Raw genomic sequence first — 21,063 nt, 5'->3', positions numbered from 1 at the left:
GTGGATTTCACTCCCGCAGCATCTCTGGTCTGTTTCACTCCCGCAGCATCTCTGGGCTGTTTCACTCCCACATCTCTGGCCTGTTTCACTCCCGCAGCATCTCTGGGCTGTTTCACTCCCGCAGCATCTCTGGGCTGTTTCACTCCCGCATCTCTGGGCTGTTTCACTCCCGCATCTCTGGTCTGTTCACCTACAGCATCTCTGGGCTGTTTCACTCCCGCATCTCTGGGCTGTTTCATTCCCACATCTCTGGTCTGTTCACCTACAGCATCTCTGGGCTGTTTCACTCCCGCATCTCTGGTCTGTTTCACTCCTGCATCTCTGGTCTGTTTCACTCCCGCATCTCTGGGCTGTTTCACTCCTGCAGCATCTCTGGGCTGTTTCACTCCCGCAGCATCTCTGGTCTATTCACCCGCAGCATCCCTGGGCTGTTCACCTACAGCATCTCTGGGCTGTTCACCTACAGCATCTCTGGGCTGTTTCACTCCCGCAGCATCTCTGGTCTGTTTCACTCCCGCATCTCTGGGCTGTTTCACTCCCGCAGCATCTCTGGGCTGTTTCACTCCCGCAGCATCTCTGGTCTATTCACCCGCAGCATCCCTGGGCTGTTCACCCGCAGCATCCCTGGGCTGTTCACCTACAGCATCTCTGGTCTGTTTCACTCCTGCATCTCTGGGCTGTTTCACTCCCGCAGCATCTCTGGGCTGTTTCACTCCCGCAGCATCCCTGGGCTGTTCACCCGCAGCATCCCTGGGCTGTTCACCCGCAGCATCTCTCCTCTTTGTCCCCTTTTCTCCCCTGACATAGCACCCCCACTTGGTACAAGCACATCATCCTTGGGTGCCTCTGGGAGCTCTTCTAGTCTTGATTCTCCTTTAGTTCTTTGTTGTTATTACTGACTTGTTTTCAGCTGGGCCTCAGTCTTCATGACCTCATTTTGGGTTTACTTGGTAAAGATACTGGAGTGATTTGCCATTTGTTTTTCTAGCACGTTTTACAGATGAGGAAACCAAGGCAAGCAGTATTAAATAAGTTGCCCAAGATTACAAAACTAGTCAGTGTCTGAAGTCACATTTGAACTCAGGAAGATGAGTCCTTCCAACTCCAGGCCTTGTGTTCTATCCAAGTGGTTCCATCTCATAACCAAAGGAAAAAAGGACTTATAATTCCTAGGAGATTGTATTTAAGAGCACCAACAATAAAAGTCATGGATTATTTTATATATGTTAAAAATCACAAAGCATGGGCAATGAACTTGTGTGAATCAGAGATCCTGATGCAAGGGATTGGATTTGATGTCATAGGGATCAATGAGACTTGGTGGGTGGAAACTGTGATTGGAAAATGATTCTGGAAGGGTCTTCATTATTCACAAGTAAAAATAACAGAGAAAAGAATTAACAAGGAGAATCTTTTCAGAAGATCCACTCCTGTAAGTAAATCCAGGAATCAGAAGGGAAAAGATGGTGGACAGTATTTGGTTCAAGGCCAGCAGAAGGAGAAACAGGAGCAATCTTGTTCTCAGAGAAGGTTACAGACTACTTGGACTGAGGAAGAAATGAGAGGAGGGTGGGAAAGGAGACCCCAAACTTGGCCTAGACCCGGAACTATAACATTCACTAACTAGAGCAACTGAGAAACCTATGATTTCTCTTAATGGTAACATCATCCTTCAATGTGGGAAGGGAGCTGAAAAGGAAATCATTCTTCTGATCCTTCTAACTAACAAAGGGGGGGCTGATTGTTGACATAGAGAGAACTGAAAGTTTGGGAGCAGGGAAGGGCAACTACTCCATTGCTTGGGATAAAGGAAAGGGAATATGTTCATTGCTTGACTTGCACTTTAGATTTTGGAAGAACAGATTTTATAGGGTTCAGAGGGAAAGGATATGATGGCCTTATAGCTTGCAAAAGAAGTTAACCCAGGAGGAAGGGGAAAATCTCAAGAATGAAATTTCTGGAGACACAAAACAGAAATGTGACTGCACAAGGAACTCATTAATCACTTCATAGTTTAAAAGGTATTTGCTGTTATTTTACCTTAGTTTTTAGAGGACTGATGAAATCTCAGGCTGATGACTTGTGGGAAAATTATATTTCAGTGAGTCAGAGCTACACAAAGTCTTAGCTTCACTCTCTCTTTCACAGAGCCACTGAAGAAAAAAACCTCAGAATTCAGTGGATGACCTTGGGTCCTCAATGTCTGAACTGGCTCTAAGAGATCTCCAGAGTCTACTTCAGCTGCCTGCATGGCTGTTGTTCTCATCTATCTAATCCACTGGTGGGGGTCTTAATATTCTGGGGTGGACACCTCTCCAACTCACCACCTGGTTTAGCCCATTGTCCACCATGATGGTTTCCTTGGAGGTGGCCATTGCACATGCTATGGTTTCTTGGAGCTACAGGGGAGAGGAGAGTCTGACAAGTGGGTACTAAAGGGGAATGGGCAGCCTTGAAAAGGGCAAAACTACACTCATCCCAGAGGAGCTGGTCTTCTTTGGATACCCCATACACCCCATAGATAGGCTGACAACTGAGAATAAATCATCATCATCATCATCAATCATCATTATAATAATAATTAACATTTATATATATTTATGTATTATATACTTAACATTTATATACTATGAACCAGGTATTGTATTAAGCACCTTATAGACATCTCATTTTATTTCTTTGTATTATTTATTTTTATACAAAACCTTAGTATGGTCCTCTAAAAAGAATGTTAGGAACACAAAAGCCTAGAATGAATTGTGACTAGTAATGGCTGCTAATAGCAAAAAAAAGAGGAGTTTATTATTGCATTGCTTTGTTTGTTGTGCTGAGGGTGAGGGACGGATCAAAGAAGGAGTGATTCATTATAATGGAAGGAGTAATGATAACAGAATCTGGTAAGGAATGTGAATAGAGTGCTTCACATGGTGTCTGTTACATAGGAAGCACTGTGTAAATACTTATTCTCTCCTTTTCTTCCCTCCTCTCCCCTCCCCTCTCCTCCCTCTCCTCCCTTCCCCTTCCCTCCATCTCACTAATTTTTCTTTTTTTTTATTTACTGAATGGAAAGACAGCACAAAAATGGTCAACAGGGAGTTTGAAAGTGAGTGTAAGTGAGGAGATGAGTGCATCTAGCTCCCTTGGATGAGTTCAGTCCTGTTACTCAGCCTTGGTGTATTGAAAGAGCTGGCAGGCGTGATTGCAGAGCAGGTGATGGTGATCTTTGAAAGATCTTGGAGCTCAGGTTGAGGCTGCTCGTTGAGCGAGAAACAAGAGAGGAGTCTGAAAGCTTTAAGTCAGTGAGTTGACCAAAATGGTTCGTGAGCCTTTAGGAAAGGAAGCAATGATCACAAAAAGCCAAGTGGGCTTCTTCAAGAATAGGTCATGACAGACTATCCCCATTTCCTTTCCTGGTAGAGGAGGGGAATGATGAAAGCATATTCTAAAGAGTTCCTGGCCAAGCTTTTAACAAAGTCTCTGGTGCTTGTGGATACAGGAGAGCCATTACTGTATTAACTAGGGTTGGCTAGGTGCTGCAGTGAATAGAGCACTGATCTAAGTAAGGAGGATGGGAGTGCTAATCAAATCCAGCCTCAGACACTTGATTCTTACTAGCTGTGTGACCTTAGGCAAGTCACTAAACCCTGATTGCTTTGCATCCAATCATCTTGATTTCTATCTGGCCACTGGTCCTGGATGACTCTGGAGGAGAAAATAAGGCTGGTGACTTAGCACAATCCCCCTCGATTAAATCCAAATTTCTGGAATATTTCTAGAAAATCTCATCAAGGGTCGATGTAAGGAAACTGGGCTGCCCCAAGAAATCAAACACCAATTTTCACTGGCAGTCTTCTAGTCAAAACCCAGTGTGGTCTTTTGGAGTGACATGGAGGATAAGGTCTAGGTTGGAACAGATAATTGCTGAAGGTCCTTTTGCCTCTATGGAGACAACAATGATGACTGAGAGGAGAGAACATGATGCTTGCAAAAGTATTTTCTCATCCAGGAGTGGTGAGACACCCTACTGATATTGCTATAATAGGTACCAGTCTGGGTTCTAGTCAAGAGTCTTCCTCTCCTAGGGGCCTCAATATTTTTATCTGGGAAAAGCAGGGTCAAGATTAGAGGGTCTCTCTGGTCTCCTCCACTTCTGATCTAGAAGATGGTTCTAAGCTCCCATGACTAGAGTTGGAAGGCTGTGTCAATGCTCCCTGTGGCCTCTCCAGGAGAGAGCTCTGGATAGTTTATGAGAGAGTGGTCACTCAGCTTAAGAAGATGTAATAAACAATTCATTTATTCATATTTTTAAGTCCACAAAGTAACTCAGATTATAATTTTCATTCCCCCCCCCCTTTACAAAGCCGTAGTTCCACAAAGGTCAGATCCCTTGAGGATGTAGCCATTCCAATTCCATAGCCTTGAATTTTATGCCCTTGAATGAAAAGAGCTCTTCTTAAGGAGAAAGCTCTCCCAGGTGAATGGTACCATCTTTGAAAGCACCACAAGAGCACAGGGGCCTCGGGCCTTGATTTGCTTCTTCATTTGCTGGTCATGAGCTGCCCCAGGAGCTGGCTGCTGGCAAGGGGTAGAGCAACAACACTCTCCAGGTCTCCTTGGAGTTGTCTTGTGAGTCCCTTGAAGGTTTTCCCCAAGGGGTAATCCTTTAGTTTGGGCTCTTTGGTGAATTCATATTAGTGAAAAGAGTAGGGCACATTGACTGTCAGTTGCCCTGGCTGGGTCTGCACTTGGATATTGGCTGTGGCCCACTGCAGGCTGCGCAGAAGGTCAGTCACATAACTGAGGAGAGCTTGGTAGCCTCGGATGGAGAGACTGATGAGCCTTGCGGCCCTGTCAGTGGCCCACTGGATAGCCTGAGAGAACCCATCCGAGGCTCCTTGCATCTGGACTGTGAACTGCTCTTGATACTCAGCCGCCTTCCTCTTGGCTGCTGTGGCCCAGATGCTAATCCTTTCCTGGGCTGCCATGGAAACCTCCTGTAGCCTTTCTTTTCCTTTTCCATCAGCATCAAGGAGGAGGTCAAGGTACTTCTGGACATTTGAATTCTTAATTCTTTCCACTTCCTCCATCAGTTTGGAAGCCCAGGTGAGAAAGCTCTGGAAGGCTTTAGATTGGAAATCCTTCAGGGCATCAAGGACTTTTCTGGCCAAATGGATTAATTTGTCTTCAATTTCATAGTATTTCACTGTCCATCCAATGACATTTGGGTCAAAATATTCTTCCCGAAGAGTCTTGATGTAGTCATGGAACTGGCTTAGTTTTCTAGAAATTTCTTGAAATAGGGTCTGCACAATTGAGTTCAGGTCCTCAAGATTTTGTCCCAGGTACAAAAGTACCTTTTGGGGGAGATCAGAAATGAAGCGAACCATGTCTTGGAATTCATTTTTGAGAGAAGCAAAAGATTTATCCTTTAAGATTTGAATACTTTTTTCTACTTGTTGGAAAACACTGTCAGTGAATGACTGCAGTGAAATCAGAATTTCAGAAAATTTGGCTGCCTGAAACTCATTCAGTTGGCCTTGGATTCTCTCGGAAAAACTCTTCAGACTCTCCCCAAGTTCCATGAGCCCCTTTTGGAGGGCCAGGAAGCCTGCATTCTCCTCCAGATTCTTGATATAGGAAAGCAGGGCTTCCAAGGCTTGGTGGACTCTGGAATAAGCCCCGGCCAAGGCCTTGGAGACTTCGTTCAGGACCATGGAGCAGAGCTCATCCCCGGTGTGCCCATTTGCCCACCCCGGGAGCTGGAATCGGCTGACCTTCAGGAGTTCAATGCCTGAGTCCAACATGCCCTGAACTATTCTATGATATTCCTTTGTGAGCCTCAAGGTCCTGTCCAAGCCTTTGTTCTTCAGATCCTGGAAGTCTGCTTGTTCTCTCTGGTAGAGCTGCTGGGCATCATCCTGCCACTGCTGGTAGGTGTTGGCAACCTCGCCTGCCGCCCGGCGGAGCCTCACATCGGCCGCATCTATCTGGCTCAGGGTCTGGCGGTAAGCTTCGTCAGCTTGCTTCTGGAGGAGCCTCCGCAGCTTGGCAGAGGCACTGCTGAAGTCCAGGCCAGTCTGTTCATGGTGACACCTGTCTGCATAGAGATAGAGTGTTTCTGTGGCCCGGTGCAGGGCGATGCCCAGGGTTCGGACCAGTCCAGAGATCGCCTCATCGTTCCAGTTGATGCTCAGCTGAAGGATGGCTGGGCTCTTCTGCAATATGGTGGCCTCCACCAGGTCCAGTGTCTTTTCAGGAGAGGCCTAGAGCAAAACAGACAGGGCAAAGGAATCTTCCTGTTAGTCGGATCAGCACACCTCTGGGATTCCTAGTGCTCTCCAGAGAGGTGCCACTCCTTTCTAGCTTCCATTGGGGTTTGTAGGGGTCTCTATTCATTTTCAAACAGGTCTCATCTCCCTGATTATGGGCACCAGAGACCCTTTGTCTAGAAATCACAAGGTGCTGCTACAGAGGGTCTCCCCTGACACAGCCTCCCCTGATGCAGGCCCTTCTCCTCTCCTGCCCAGCCCCCTCCTCTCCTCTAATCCTACCACCCCCTGGTACAGGCCCTCATCTCCTCAGGCTTGAACTATGGCAGTAACTATTTGGGAGGGGGGACTGCCAGCCTTGGCTCCCTCTTCCTTCCATCCCTCCTATATTCAGCCACCAAAGTGATTTTCTAAAATACAGCTCTGGTTCTGTCACCCTCACCACTTAATAAACCCCAGTAACTCTCATCACTGGCCCCTTCCATCTTCTTCCATCTGCTTTTCCAACATCTCTATTCTTCTGGGATGGCAGCCTTCTTGAAGACTACATCTCTCCTCCCTGCCACTTCTTGTGCCTGCTGTGCCCTCCTTCCTCCCCTCCCCTTCCCAGGAGTCTCACTTCATCTAGAGTTAGCACAAACAACCCCAGGGCAGGCTGGTGGTCCTCTCTGGTCTCTACAGCTGCCAGTGTCCTCCTTCGAAAATGATTTTTTATTTATACTTCTCTGGGGATCTAAATGGAGAGAAGCCCATAGGGGATGGTCCAGCTTGCCTTCCTATCCTGGTCTCTGGTGCTTGCCCAAAGCCTGGAACCTCAGAGGTACCATAATAAATGCATACTGATGTCTAACCCTGTCTGAGAACCTGGCAGCCCATTTCCTCCCCAAATTCTCCCTTGCAAAGAAGAAGATGCTCAGGGAGCAGAAACTTGAGTTCATCTGAAGGGAAATGACTCTACCAGGACCCCACAAGAAGTCAGCCACCAAGGTGGGGTGGATGCTCAGACCCTGACCCCTCTCTCTCTTACATCACATTCCCCTATGAGCCTGGCACACCTTGCATTATGCTGGGAGAGATGTAATAGGGGCCCAAATGAAGGTGCTGGAGGAGAGTATGATAGAGAAGTAGACCAAGAAGTAGACCAATGTGTTCTATTGCACACATGAGAAAACTGAGGCGTTGGAGGCCTGCCCTATGTCCCTGGAGCCAAGAGCCCACCCAGGCTTGACCCTTCCCACCTCTGCTAAATACAGGGAGGGCCAAAGGACAGCTGGCAAAGGAGGGGAAGGGAGCAGTCAGAGATGGGAAAGGGGGAGAGGCTGAGGAAGGAGGAAGGATCTTGTTCTGATGAGCTTCAGAACTCCGCTGGCTATCAAGGGTCCATGATCTCTCTTCAGCTAATTCCTCCTGGCCCTGTTTGGTACCAGTGAAGGTGGGGTGGTGGGAGCGGGTCGGAGACCCTAGGTTTGAATTCTGTCCTGTTTCTTTACTAGCTGTAAAACCGTAACTATTTTCTTGGTGGCCTGAGTTTCCTCATAAGTGAAATTGGGAAGGAAGTCACCAGACTAGATGATGTTTGGGGTATTTCCTCCTTTCCATTAGGTCAGAAATCTGGCAATTCCCTGTTTGCTTCTGTTGGGAATGGGGCTTTGGAACCTGGAACTTAATTGGAGTGACCATCCTGGAGGCCTAAAGTCAACCCCTATTTGGTTTCATCAATAACAAATGACACCTGATCCCAAAGCAATTGGACCGGCCTCCATTTCCAGAAAGCAGCCCTTTGGGTCCCTTGGTAACTTCCAGGGGCACTATGCCCACTACTCAGCTGGGCAGGCTCCTTCTGCCTCCCCGGGACCCAGGGGCCCTCGGGCCCTCACCTGGGGACGGTGGTACATCTTCCATTGGAAAAGACATTGGTACAATGAGAGATATAGGCAGATGGGGCTGTCCTTGCCTTCCAGGCCCAGGGTGCCGATGGGTGGAGAGGACACTGTCAGGGAGAAGCTGTTCATGTTGTCCTGGTAGTTTATGAGGATGTTGGTGAATGTGGGACTTAAGACTTGGAGGGTCACAGTTTCCTCCAAGATTCTGAAAAGTAATGGTCCATTCTCAGCCATTTGTGGTGATGAGACCCAGCCCACTCCCCTCCACAGACCGTCCCCCCAGACACCCCCACCTGGAAATGCTTGGATCTCCATTGGATGAATGTCCTTCATGGCCCCCTTCTCCACAAGAGACCATACTTACTCAAAGAATTGAGCCTTGAAGTTTCCTTTATACTCCACATTCATTTCTTTGTGGGAGAATGTGCCTGTTGCCTTCCCCACCAAGAGAAGGTCTTCAAAAGTGTACGTGGCCCCATCTGTGGGAGAGAGATTGTGTGGCTTGCCAGGTTATCAAGGGAGACCCCTGAACATGCATGAGCCCAACAGCTATAAAATCAGTGTGGGGCATCCCATGGAGCAGATGGCTGAGCCCGGAGTCAGGTCTGAATTCAAATCTAACCTCAAACACTTGCTCCTTCACTCTTGTCTCCCTGTTTCCTCGGTTGCCAAATGAGGGCAATGGCCTCCTTCACAGTGTGGTAGTGAAGACAAATGAGCCAATATTTGTAAAGTGTTTTACAAACTTTAAAGCCCTGTGTAAATGGCCACCAGCCATATAATTATTAGCATTTTTCTGAATTTCTAGCTAGTGATAAATGAAACCATCACCAATTTGGAAAAAATGAAGGATTATTTACAAAAAGTCATGGGTTGAATATTTCCAGACCTGGTCTGAGAACTGGTTTGTACAGGCTCTGGTCTCTCAGAGGAGAACCCTTGTTGGGTTGTCCACTACCTGACTCTGTGCCTCTGAAGAGACACCACCCCTGAAGGAGAGTTACACAGGGAGGAGGAGACAACTTCTTAGTGCCAATTCCTGCCATCAGGGACCCATGAACTCCTGCTTTTTGTTTTAGAAGCTGAGTTGTCCTTATAAAGTTAATTGTTTTTTTCATTCACTAAAATAGGATTGTGAAAAAAAACCCTATTTTTATTCCATTGCAACTAGGCAGAGGTGCAGTGCACGAGACAGACACTGCAAGTCTGCATCTCACATAAACATCTAGGGAATGTTTATTCTTACAAAAACCAAGCTGCCCACAAGATTTCTTTTGACCTTGTACTTTTTCAATGACTTTTGTGAGGGACTGTTTTTAGTTCTGAGCTGCTGCTACCTGTGGACATCCTTCTTTTTTGGCTCACCCTGTGGGGACCCCTAGCTCAGAGGAGAGAGAGGAAAACTTGTCCTTACAGGTGAGATCGTACTCCAGGAACTGAAGTGGGCTGCTGCTTGTGGCCTCAAGTGTTGTCTCCACATGGTCGTCTTTCTTCTTCAGGTTGGCACTCCAGGTGGTGTTGTAGACTGGTGAAGCCACTCGAAAGTCTCCAGACAGTGCTCCAAAGAAAGGCACAAAGATTCCGGTGGGCAGCCAGAAGGTCAGAGTTGGAACCCTGATGTTCTGCTCAGATATGGTGAAGCTTGGCAGGTCAAAGTCTGCAATTTTGTTAGCCACCTCATTCAGATCTAGGACAGATCCAGCAAGGGAAAGCTTTTTGGGAAGAGTGAATGGAGACAAAGTTACCTGGAACTCATGCAAAGTCACCCCAATGAAGGGAAGGGTAGACTCTTCTGGGGCAGAGTAGTCTGTGGACACTTCAACTCTGGGGAATTTTACTTGGGGCAGTGATGGTAAACTGAGGGCAAATGGTGCCGTGCTGGTCTTTTTGGCTAATCTTATATAGTCACTCTCCAGACTTGAGGATGATGCAACCAAAGACTGCAGGTCTGGTCTAGGAATGATGAATTCCTCAGCTGTCTCTTTCACAGGAATGGAAAACTGGGAGCCGGTGTGGCTTTTGGTATAAACAAGGACACTAGAGATGTTGAGATACTGTTTTTTGTCAGCACTGGTGGTCACATCTAGTTTCAGGATGTCCCACAGACTACTGTCATAAACTGGCAGGAGAGTGTCTTTAAGGAAGGACATGTAACCTTCTAAAGAACTGGCCATATCCAGACGGATTTCAGTTGGGTCATTGGATAGTTGCATATTGTGATTGAGGGACACCGTCTGGATGTGACCCTCCCCTTTCCAACTGATGCGCTGGTCCTTGAGACTGGCAGTCAGGGTTGCCACCTGGTCAAGGAAGGCCTTTTTGAAGAAAGAACAGGGCTGGCTGGCATGAACCTGAATCACACTGGACACTGTCCAAGGAGCCAGCTCTAATGTCACCTTGCTACTCTGTTCCCCATTTGTTGAAAAACCCCTCCTCAGCTGTAAATGGTTTTTCCCAGTGTGTTCCCAGACAGTGTAGATGTGCCCCACAGAAGCCTCCCCAGCAAAGTTTTCCTTTGCTTCCACATTCCAGATACCATCCATCTTGGAGGTCCCTTCGAGCTTCACTGAAGAGCGTGTGCTCTTCATATCCAAGTAAGAATTGGCCTCACTGGAGATGGCCCCGAAATACTTTTGGGACAGGATTGAGCCAGTGATGCCACTTTTGGTGGCTGTCTCAACAGACAGGTAAGGGGTTAAGCTTTCTGATGTGAAACTTTCTAAGGTGAGCTTGTGGTCCACACTCCCTTTGGCACTGCTGTGCAATCGGGAAGAGACAAAGTCATACTTGAGGCTGATGGAGGAAGAGATGGTGGGCTTGCGCTTCATGGTCCCAGTGAGATCCTGCCGGAAATTTGCTTTGAGGACTGGGCACTGGACTTTGACCACGGTGGCCACAGAGGCTTCCATATTCCTCTTGGTCAGACTGATGGTGCTGTCATGATTCCCCTCCACAAATTTGTTATTTAGGGACAGAGCTGTGGCTAGCTTCAGACCCCTTTTCCTGGTCAAGCTAGTTGTTCCATCTAACTTATAATGTAAGGCATCAATGACAGAGAAAGAGGATGACTTGAAATGAGCTACAATATCAGACTGGTTGTACAGGCCTGCATTTGTGTTCAGTGTGATAACACTTGACTTGAAGGAGAAATCATAAGTGAGATTGCCCATGGCTGGGATTGGGATGTAGTCTGGTGGCCGCAGAATCTTGATGACTGGGAGAGTGAGCTTTCGGAGGCTCCTGGGCACATGAAGGACTGGAAACTGGAGGGATGGCAGGACAAGGGTATAAGATGGCATGGAGAAGCCAATGCCGGGAATGGTGAAACCAGGGGTGCTCATCTCCTTGGGTATCACATAGCCAAATGCTGGCAACTCAGCTGTGAATGGAGAGACTTCAATATTGAGCATTGGGATATAGAAACCCGGAATCCTCAAGGTCCTAGGGAGCTTGTTGATGGAGGTTTCCACTTTGTACTTTTCAAACTCAACCTTTGCTTCATTGTATGACTTGGTTAAGAAATCGAATGTCTTGTCCCTGCCTTTCTCAAAGCGTTGACGGAGAGTGTTGAGATCTGGGCTTAGGATATCATAAATAGCTCCCAAGGGGAATGAGATGGTGTGCCTGTCTTTATTCTTTTTGTACTGAGCATTGACCCCCATGTCAAAGGATTGCTTGGTAGTCTTTAGGAAGTCCTTCAGGCCAGTTCTTTCCCACAGGGAGAAGTCCCTCAGTGGGGGAGTTGTGATCTTGGTATAAGGCAGAGTCATTTCAGGAATTGTAAGAGGGATGTTTAAGAAATCCAGATTGGCTTCCCCGTTAATGCTCACGTGAGCTTCAAGGCTGTTCTCGTTGTTCCCTGCAGAGAAATTCTGACTGTACCTGTACTGATTGAATCTGGCCCCTGATTGCCAACTGACCTGCTGGACATTGCAGCTCAGGACCAGAGCATAGTTGTTGAGGAAGTCGATCTTTCCAGTCAGTTTCAGTGGGAAGCTGACCTTCATATTCCCTTCATTGTTCATTTCTACACCAATGTCAAATGGCTCTGCCAAAAGGGACAGAGAGTTTTTCAAGGTCCCAGTAACTCTCCCATTTAAGTGAGCATCATGGGTGCCCGTGAGCTCTACCTTCATTTCTGTCAGCAACCCTGAGCCTCGAACTGTCAACACACTCTGGCCCACGTGCTGGGACTCAACTTCTGACTGGATTTCAAATTTGGCAAAGTTGAGAAAGCCAGATTCAGAGGCCAGTTTTTGGTTCACTTTTACATGTTTGCTGTTGATCTTATTGGACATGACCAATGAAGCTATTGCTCCTTCCACAGTGAGCTTGAGTAGAGACTCATGCATCCCCTCATCAGAGAAGTGAGGGCAGGCCCATTTCCAAGACCCTGTTCCAGTGGAAGTCACTGCCACGTGCCCTGTCTCCAGCAGTGCCCCCAGTTCATGGCGAAGTTCCGACTGGCTTGAAAAGTCCATTTGAGGAAGGTTCAATTTGTGAGAATATTTTGTGTTACTCTCAAAAGTTATTTGTTTTTGTAGTTTGACAGACAGGCTGTTGTCCAACTCCACTGTATTCTTGTTTGTGGAGACAGCCATCAGTGTGTTCGCTTTGCCAAGGATGGAGGTTCCCAAGAACATCAACTCGCTGTCATGCTCGGACTTTAGGTACTTGCTGGAAAACTTCAGAGATTCCTTCAAAATCAGCCTTTCCATTTCAGGGGCTGAAATGTGTGCATGAGCTTCAAAAGTGAAATCCAGGAAGTCGATTTCGAATTGTCCTTCAGCAGTCATGGAGGCCATAATCTCTGGGCTCTGTTCTGAGGTTGTTGTGTTCTCAACATTCCCACTGGCATCCAGGGTGAAAAAAGGAGATGTAATTTTTAAAACAGCAGACATTTTACCAAAGGTTGGTACAACAACTTTGTGGGGGATATGAGGAAGTTGAAATTCTGGAATCTGAATATCAGGAATTTGAAATTCATTTAGGTTGAGTTTTGGAATTACGATTTCTGGGATGGTCATCTCTGGTAGATGGAAGTCTGGGAGGATGATGGCGGCCAGAAGTGTGTCCTTTACCTTCACATTCTGCAGAGATATTTCTGGCAGGGGCCACCGAAATTCACTGGACATCATCTGGTCAATGGTCCTAATGATCTTGAGTTTGATTTCTATGAGGTCAATTGTAAAGGATGGAACCACAAAGATATTGAGGATGGAAAATTCTGGGGTCGTAAACTGGGATGGAACCCTGATTTCTTTCAATTTCTTCATGTTGATCTGAACAGAAGGGATCTGTAAGTCAGTCAAGGGAACGATGAAATCAGGAGTCTGAAAGGTGGCTTCTTGGAGAGCTCGGAGACTGACCTCGAAGGCAGGCAGGGTGCCAAAGACTGTTTTGATCTCAGGGACAGTAAAGCCATGCTCTACCAATCTTTTCACACCCTCAGCCCAATCTTTGATGTGGTACTGCTCTGCAAAGTCAGTTAGCTCTTTGGCAACCAGCACCCACCAGTCCGAGATATAGGTGACAAGGGTGTTGTAAACCTGACTGAGCGTCTGGAGGCGTTGTTGGATTTCCTTCTGAATGTCCAGTTTGTAGAGTCGGTCTCGTGTGTCTTCAAGGATTTCCTGAAATCTCTCTCTGATATCATCTACAGAGGAATAGCTCATGACATCCCAGAACCAGTCAATGATCACTGTGAGCTGTGTGTCTTTGATCTTCTCCAGGTATTCGGACAGTGTGACTCTGACTTCTGTTGCATACAATTTGGCGGCCTCAATTTTCTGTGGGAGCTCCAGAGCCTGGATTTCCTCATTGATTTTCTGGATCAGTTCACGGATCGTCTTGTTGGCTTCATCCACAAACTGGTTATAATCAAAAGATCTCAACGACTTGACTAAGAGGTCAAGGAATTTGTTCACTTCATCAATCAGTTGCTCAAATTTAGCTGTCTGGGCTTTCCGGACAGCCTTATCAACAAGAGTACGCAGTTTCTCAAAATAGTTTTTGATTTCCATTTTTTTCAGGGAGTTAGTCAGTTTCTGAGTGGTTTCTTTCAACTTGTATTGATTGGCCAATTGAACTAGTCTATCCATTAATACCTGGACCCGTTTGTGTACCTCATACTTTTGAGTGAGCTCATGGATTTTAGCTCGAAAGCCATTGATCTTCTCAGTCACCTCATAATCTTCTAAAAGATTCATGACAACCTCTTTGATATACTCAATGATATTGTTTAATTCTCGGATTGGTAATGAAGTTCTCAAGAATTCTATATACACTCTGACATCAATGTTCTCAATTTGCCCTTTCAACCAATCGGCCCAGTACTGCAAATCAATATTCTGTATCTGCTGGTTTAGCTGCTGCAACTTCTCAAGGATCTGAGTTTGAATCCAGACCATGACATGGATTTTATTGACATTCATTTTTTCAACAAATTCATACACATTTTGGATTGATCTCATCACATAAGAATGGATTTGATAATTTTCCTCAAAAACCTTTAATTCTTTAACTTTTTTATTGATTAGTTCTTTAATAAAGTCTTTTAATTTATGTAGGTCATAATTATCTTTAATATACTGATCAAATTGTATCAAATAAGTCTGTAACTGAGATGTGATTTCATTAAGCCTGATTTTGGCATTATCTAATGTAATTTGCAGATCATCAACTGTTATCTTATAATTTTCCATAAAAGCAATTAGTTTCTCTTTTGCATTTATAACTTTTCCTTCAAAATCAAAGTTAGTGAGAAAGTCATTAACAAGTTGTGGAAACTTGTCTAAGGCTGCTCGGTACCGCTTCACACATTGGTCAATATTGATGCTTTTCAGGTACTTCTGGAGGGACTGGAGGGTGGTGAGGATGGCCCCTCGCACCCTTTCAAAATAAGCCGGCAGGCTCTCCAAGAAAGGAAGGTTGATCACATGAACATTCAAGTTCTTGTCATACTTGATGCTACCAGTGAGACTGAATTCCTGAGGTTTGCCCACCATAGACCTCCATTCAAATGCATCAATGATATTAATGGGCTCCTTGAACAAATATGGCAGATAGATAGGTGAGTCAAGCACTGAAAGGTCACCCATGGCTCCACCCCTGAGTTCCACACCCATTTTGTTCTTGGTGTTGTAGGTCTGAAGGTCATGGTTATATTCATTCTTGTTGGCCAGGGTCTTGAGCTTCCAGGTGGTGGACTGCTCAGCTGGAGTGAACAGAGCACTGACTTTGTGATCCAAGGCAGTCTCTATGTTCCTTTTGGAGCGGAGCTGGTGGCCTGAAGATGCTTTGTAATCATGGGAGAATGTGAGGGCCAGAGGCTCTGCTTTCAGCAAGAATTTGCTGTAGAGCTGACCTGTGTGCTCCCCACCCAGGATCAGGCGCCCATTGCCCGTGGTGTGAGCATCCATGGCCAACTTGAATGGCTCCATCATGGCATGGAAGACATTGCTAAAACGCAGGGACTCTGAGTTGTAGTTAGTGTTGATGTCGATGGAAGAAGCCAACCCGGCGACGTTGGCATTGACCCGGTGGGTCAGTTCCGTGCCCCACATCTTGCCCAGGGTGTCTGTCTTGTAACTTGCAGACAAGTCAGCATAAGTTAGGGTATAGATATGCTTGATTTCCTCATTCCTATAAGTGCCTTTCATGTTACCCCCCAGACTTAGCTTTAGTGGCTCTAGGCTCCACTTCCCTGTGTGGATGAGATCCAGGGCATTATACTTGAGGTTGTTGTTCAAGGTAGCTAAGAAAGAATAAGGCTGAAGCTGAAAGTTGAAATTGTGCTGATAAAGTTTGTTTGGACTTAGGATGTTCTCCATTTTTGAGGCGAAATCCAAGGACCATCCGGCAAGAACCAGGCTATTCACATGCTCCAGCTTCATTTCTTTATAGGAGCCCATCATGTCATTTGACAGTGTCAGTCCATCTTTGTTAATTCGGAAGTTGAAGATGTTTTTGCTGTCGGTACCCAGAACCGTGGCCTGGTACACACTTCCCAAGGCCATCTCTGTGAGAGCTACTTTTCCATCCAGAGTGTATTTTGCACTGTGTTCCTGATAGCGTGCATTTGCGGTGGCCTTCAGAGATGCTCCCAAAGGTCCCAGGGCAGCATTCAACTCATTTTCGAATATCAGTGGAAGCATCTTGAGGTTGGTGGTGGCACTGGTTGACACACCATCTTGTCCAATCCTTAGTGTTGCCTTGTGAGCTCCGCTGCTACTTCGATCGGTGCCCAGAAGGTCAGCGTTCAATTCGAGGCCACGGGAATTCAGGGACCCTGAGAGCAGGGTGAAGATCTTCAAGGTCTTGAAATTCACCTGGTACTCAGATCGGAGCAGTGCACTCTGTTGTGCCAAGGTCAGGTCCAACTTGTTGGCAGCCACAAGGTCGGAATACTTTCCGTTGGTATCTGATTTCAGAGTCAGTTGACTATTCTCATATGTCAAGGAAGCAGTGTTTCTTAGAGTGCCATCTTGGAGGTTGGAGGCAGAGGTGACAGAAAGACTGCCATCCCTGTATGTGCCTGTGATCTGGTTGGTGGCCTGGAAGAAGGAGGAATCCAACCTCAGATTGGACTCTCCATTGATCTGGCCTGTGCTGATATCTCTCTGGTAGGTCAGAGCATAGGTGCTCTTAGCGCTGAAGGGAGAAGCCATGAGTTGACCGTCTGCTTTGATTTCTTTGACATACAACTGAAGTTTCCTCTCTGAATCTATGTGGACTGAAAAGGACACTTGTGGCCCCAGGTCACTGGAAGCATCAAAATTTAGGAAACCTTTGGAAGCTGGATTGTTCCCAAATTTTTCAACGTGGCTGAACTTGATATTTGAATCCAGAAATTTGTGGTGAAGAGATCCATCATAGGAAAAAGTAAATGTGGTCCAGTCGTTATAAGTTGCTTCTCTGGATTCTAAGATAAGAAAAGAAATGATATTGATTAAATAAACTAAGTGCAATCTGATCCAGGGCAACGAGATTAGGGCAGTGGATAGAGTACTATACTTGAAGTTAGGAAGACCTGAGTTCAAATCAGACCTCAGACTAATGGTGTGATCTTGGGTAGAACACTTCACCCTGTTTGCCTCCATTTCCTCATCTGTAAAATGGAGACAGAGATGGCAAACCACTCTAGTATCTTTGTCAAGAAAGCCCCAAAGGAGGTCATGAAGATTTGAACATGGCTGAATAATAACAAAGAGATAAAACAGACATTTTATGGGCAAACCCAATGCTACCTAACATGTTTTTGTTTCAAATCTAACCAAGAACCTTAAGTTTGTAAAAGAAGTCAGAAGCCCAGATATTGAGCCCATTCCCCTCCTATTTTCTAGAGAGTTTACCTCTGTGGCACCACAGTCAGTGTCTAGCACAATGAAGCCAACAGAAGACCCCTCTGGATGTCTGCCGGGGCTAGCCCATCTTAGCCTAGCTTCTGCCTCCAGTCACACAGAACAGGGTGATCTTGTCTGTGAGTGACTCATGCCAACCCTAAGCCTTTTCCTCTCCAGGAGGAATCCCTTCCAGGAATGCAAATCCTCTTGGTGGTTCCCTCTTCAGGGTCCCAGGCCAGGCAGAAGGCATAGGCACCCTGCCGTCATCACCTCAGAAGTCACACCCAATCACCCAGGGCATGGGTGCAGCAGTTGCTTCCTAACTCTCCCCTTCCCCCCCCCCCCCTATATGGGGCCCTGGGTTCACCTTGCAAACTGTAGGAAAAGAGACTGAGGGCTGAATCGGCTTTCATGTGATACCGGGACTGGAAGGTGACGTGCTCGGCCATTGGGCTGGTGGTGTTTCCACCCGTGAAGGAAACCGACCAGTTGTACAGGTTGCTGTAGACATTGGTGGAGAGGTCCAGGACACCCAGGAGGGGGACCCGGAGGGAATAGGACTTGGGGATAGTCAAAGGCGGCAGCCTGAATGCTTGCTCTGGCCACTTGAGCCCAATGGCCTGGAGGTCCAGGGCTGGCATCCGAATGACCCGGCTCAGCTGAAGCTGTTCCAGAGAATTCCCACCAAAAAGCAAAGGGATATCAACCTTCACGTGATTCTTGTTCGGTGTGTATCTGACCCGGCCGTCACTGAAACCAATCAGGGAAGGATGACGTGAACAATGAGAGCCCATTGGAATGGCTCTGAACTAAGGAGCAGGCTCTGCTACTGGCTCTGCCATTAACTTGCTAGCTATGGGACTTTAGACCAGTCACTTTCTTCATCTATAGAATGAGGAGAATGGTCTCTGTCCTCCCTTGCCCAGGAACCACTTCCTATTTTCCTCTTGACCCACCCATGCCCTTCGGTCTGGATGCCCACCCCCTGCAGCTCCCTAGATCCTCTCTGCCCCTTCCTTCTTTACCTTTTCAGAAAGAGGTTGTCAGGGACTTGAAATTCTGGCATTTCCCATTCCTGGAGGTCTTGGAGCTTCCTCTGTAGGGTCTCACTGTAAGGAAGGCCCTGGGACACCTTCTGGAGCCATGTATTGGTTGCCTAGAGGAGGGGGAAGAGAAGGGACCATGTTGAAGACCTTCACCAGCATCATCAGGATAAGATGTTCTGTGCTCAGGTGAATAACACAGGTTTGGGGCCAGGGCATTGGGACAAAGTGGGGATGAGGGTGCCCAATGGGAGACATTCTCATGGGCCATGATATGTGACTGCCCTATCTGTCTAATGGCCTCTGTACCAGGAGCTAGGGGGCTGGGGTTCCATAGCCTCTGAAGAACATAATAGAGAGGTTCTTGCCTGGGGTCCTCTTCTCTCCTTCACTCCAAAGGAAAGGAGGAGGAAAGGACCTCATTGGGGATGGTGGGTGGTCTCAGACTGCCACTCTGCTGGGGTCTTGTTTCAGGAAGAAGAGAGCAAGGCCTTCAGGACACTGGGAAAATTAGGGCAGAGTGCCCAGGATGGTGTGGGAAGAAGGGACTTTTGGAGGCACCCCCAAAGTAGCAAGATCCCAGATGCCCTAAATCTACTCCCCCCACTGCCCAGAGGTCTTCATTTTGTGATGTGTAGGGATGCCAGGCTCCCCTGAAGGCTCACAGCTTCCACTGGCCTACAGCTCCAGGAGGGCCATGTGCTGAAGGAAGGTTTGTCCATCCAGCCTCCCTTGGTTACTGCAGCCCGGCACCCACATCTGCATTCCTTCATCAGCCCCAGGAGACCAAACAATGACCAGTCAGACTTGACTCACCGCTATCAGTTTGGAGCCCATGTGGCGGATGGTCATGTCTGTGTGGGTGACCTTGCGGTCCAGCCAGTCCTGTGAATAGCGGTGCAAGCTCTCCTTGTAACCGGAGAGTTGGGATGCCAGCTTCTTGGTTTCCGTGTTCGTGCCCAACTTCCATTCAAATTCAAGCTTCTTATCATCTGAAAATACCGCAGAGTTAGCAGGGGTGTTCCCTGATGGTGCCCACACAGTACCAGAGGGCACCAGGACCCACCACATCATCCCTACCATAAAACCAGGTCGCTCTCTTGGAGATGGTTGTGCCATGGGCGGTTGCGGAGCTCTCTATCTGAAGCTGAAGCTTCTCGGGGGACCGGTGGATCAGCACCTCACTCAGGACCTCGGCCTGCAGGAGGGGCACTGAGAGGACAGCCCTGATCATGCCCTGCTCCTTCCGGTCACACCTGTGAAGAGCCACACAGGACCATAATGCACTTCAGCAAAAGCCACAGGTGGGAAAGTCCTGCCTGGATGGTGGGGTGGTAGCTGAAAACCCCTTGAGTCTAGAAGAGGGTTTCAGATGTGTTTGTGGGAGCCAGCCAAAGTGTGGCCCAGAGCTGTGGACAGGTGGGGGTAGTACCAACAATAGCCAAAGTTATCTCAGGCAAACAGAAGAGAAGTGGTTCATCTAGGGTCCCCCAGCTAGTAAGAGTCTGAGGCTGGATTTGAACTCAGGCCTTTCTGATTCTCTTGCTTGCTGGATCCTATTTGGGCTGGCAGGGGCAGAGACCCCTCACTTGGTCAGGGAGTTGGGTATGGGTACCTGATGTGGCCAGAAAAGGTCATTTCTGTGGTCTTTTTGTTTTGGACATCCAAGGTCAGGGTGTGGAACACATTGTCTTCATTTGACACATCTCGGACTTTCAGGATGGCACCCAGGTCCACCTCCAAGTCCGGCACCTGGAGGTCACTGGTCAGGGTCATGTGACTTCGATGGTATTTGAATGTCAGCGTGGCTTCACTGGACTCTGGGCCTGAAAGAATGTCCCCTCCTATTGCTCTGTCCTTGCCCCATAGCACCACTCATACTGCCAATCCCTGGGGAGCCTCAGGGAGTCTTGGGGAGCTCTGCTGAGCCCTGCTGAGACCCCATGGAGCCTTGGGGAGTTCTGCCAAGCCTTGCAGAGCCCCAGGGAGTCCCACAAGGGCCCAGGGAGTCATGCCAGGATGCTGTTCCAGGCTTTGGAGAACCCTATCTCTGGGGCTGTTGACTTTTCTGGGCCCCAGGCCTCTTTCTGTCTTCCTCAACATGACCCCTGCTCGGAGGCGGTGGGGCAGGCTCACCCTCTGCCTGTAGAGCGAACCTCAGCTGATCAACCAAGTCTCTCCCTTGGCCTTGCAGCTCATAGTTGACACTGGCTGTGTAGTCCTTGACTGTCCCAGTTGGCCGCAGCTCCAGTTCAAACCTGGGGAGGGAAGGAGGGGCAGGCTCTGGTTCTCCACTGTGGCAGAGAGACTCCCTCTAGGCCCCAAGAGACCCAGGGTGGTCACCTCCCTGAGGCCTGTATAGACCTCACCTATGAGGGTCAGGCCTTCCCACAGCTGGAGCAGGGCCAGTGAGGGTCCAGAGACCCTCCTCTTAAGAGCTCCCCGGTCACTCGAGGAGAGACTGGCCTAGGGTGGGAGGACGTGAGGTCCCCCAGAGAGGTCCCAGCCCCTCCGGAGACAGACA

General features: G+C 47.7%; 1 protein-coding gene across 1 annotated transcript in view; it reads right to left on the bottom strand.

The window, feature by feature from the left end:
• Positions 1-4,276: 4,276 nt before the first annotated feature.
• APOB (apolipoprotein B) overlaps positions 4,277-21,063 on the bottom strand; it is a 29,798-nt gene continuing 13,011 nt past the window's right edge. The window contains exons 20-29 of the mRNA XM_074194849.1: positions 20,676-20,797; positions 20,155-20,365; positions 19,620-19,795; positions 19,356-19,531; positions 18,522-18,652; positions 17,864-18,246; positions 9,567-17,075; positions 8,517-8,631; positions 8,147-8,357; positions 4,277-6,263 (exon numbers count right to left, since the gene is read on the bottom strand). Coding sequence (XP_074050950.1) covers positions 4,692-6,263; positions 8,147-8,357; positions 8,517-8,631; positions 9,567-17,075; positions 17,864-18,246; positions 18,522-18,652; positions 19,356-19,531; positions 19,620-19,795; positions 20,155-20,365; positions 20,676-20,797 — 10,606 coding nt within the window. The 3' untranslated portion in view covers positions 4,277-4,691. The remainder of the gene's footprint in view (positions 6,264-8,146; positions 8,358-8,516; positions 8,632-9,566; positions 17,076-17,863; positions 18,247-18,521; positions 18,653-19,355; positions 19,532-19,619; positions 19,796-20,154; positions 20,366-20,675; positions 20,798-21,063) is intronic.

Source organism: Macrotis lagotis, chromosome 1 (assembly GCF_037893015.1).
Source record: "Macrotis lagotis isolate mMagLag1 chromosome 1, bilby.v1.9.chrom.fasta, whole genome shotgun sequence".
NCBI classification, from domain to species: domain Eukaryota; kingdom Metazoa; phylum Chordata; class Mammalia; order Peramelemorphia; family Peramelidae; genus Macrotis; species Macrotis lagotis.
Note: the sequence above shows the minus strand (reverse complement) of the source record. Positions and strands in the feature narration are given on the sequence as shown.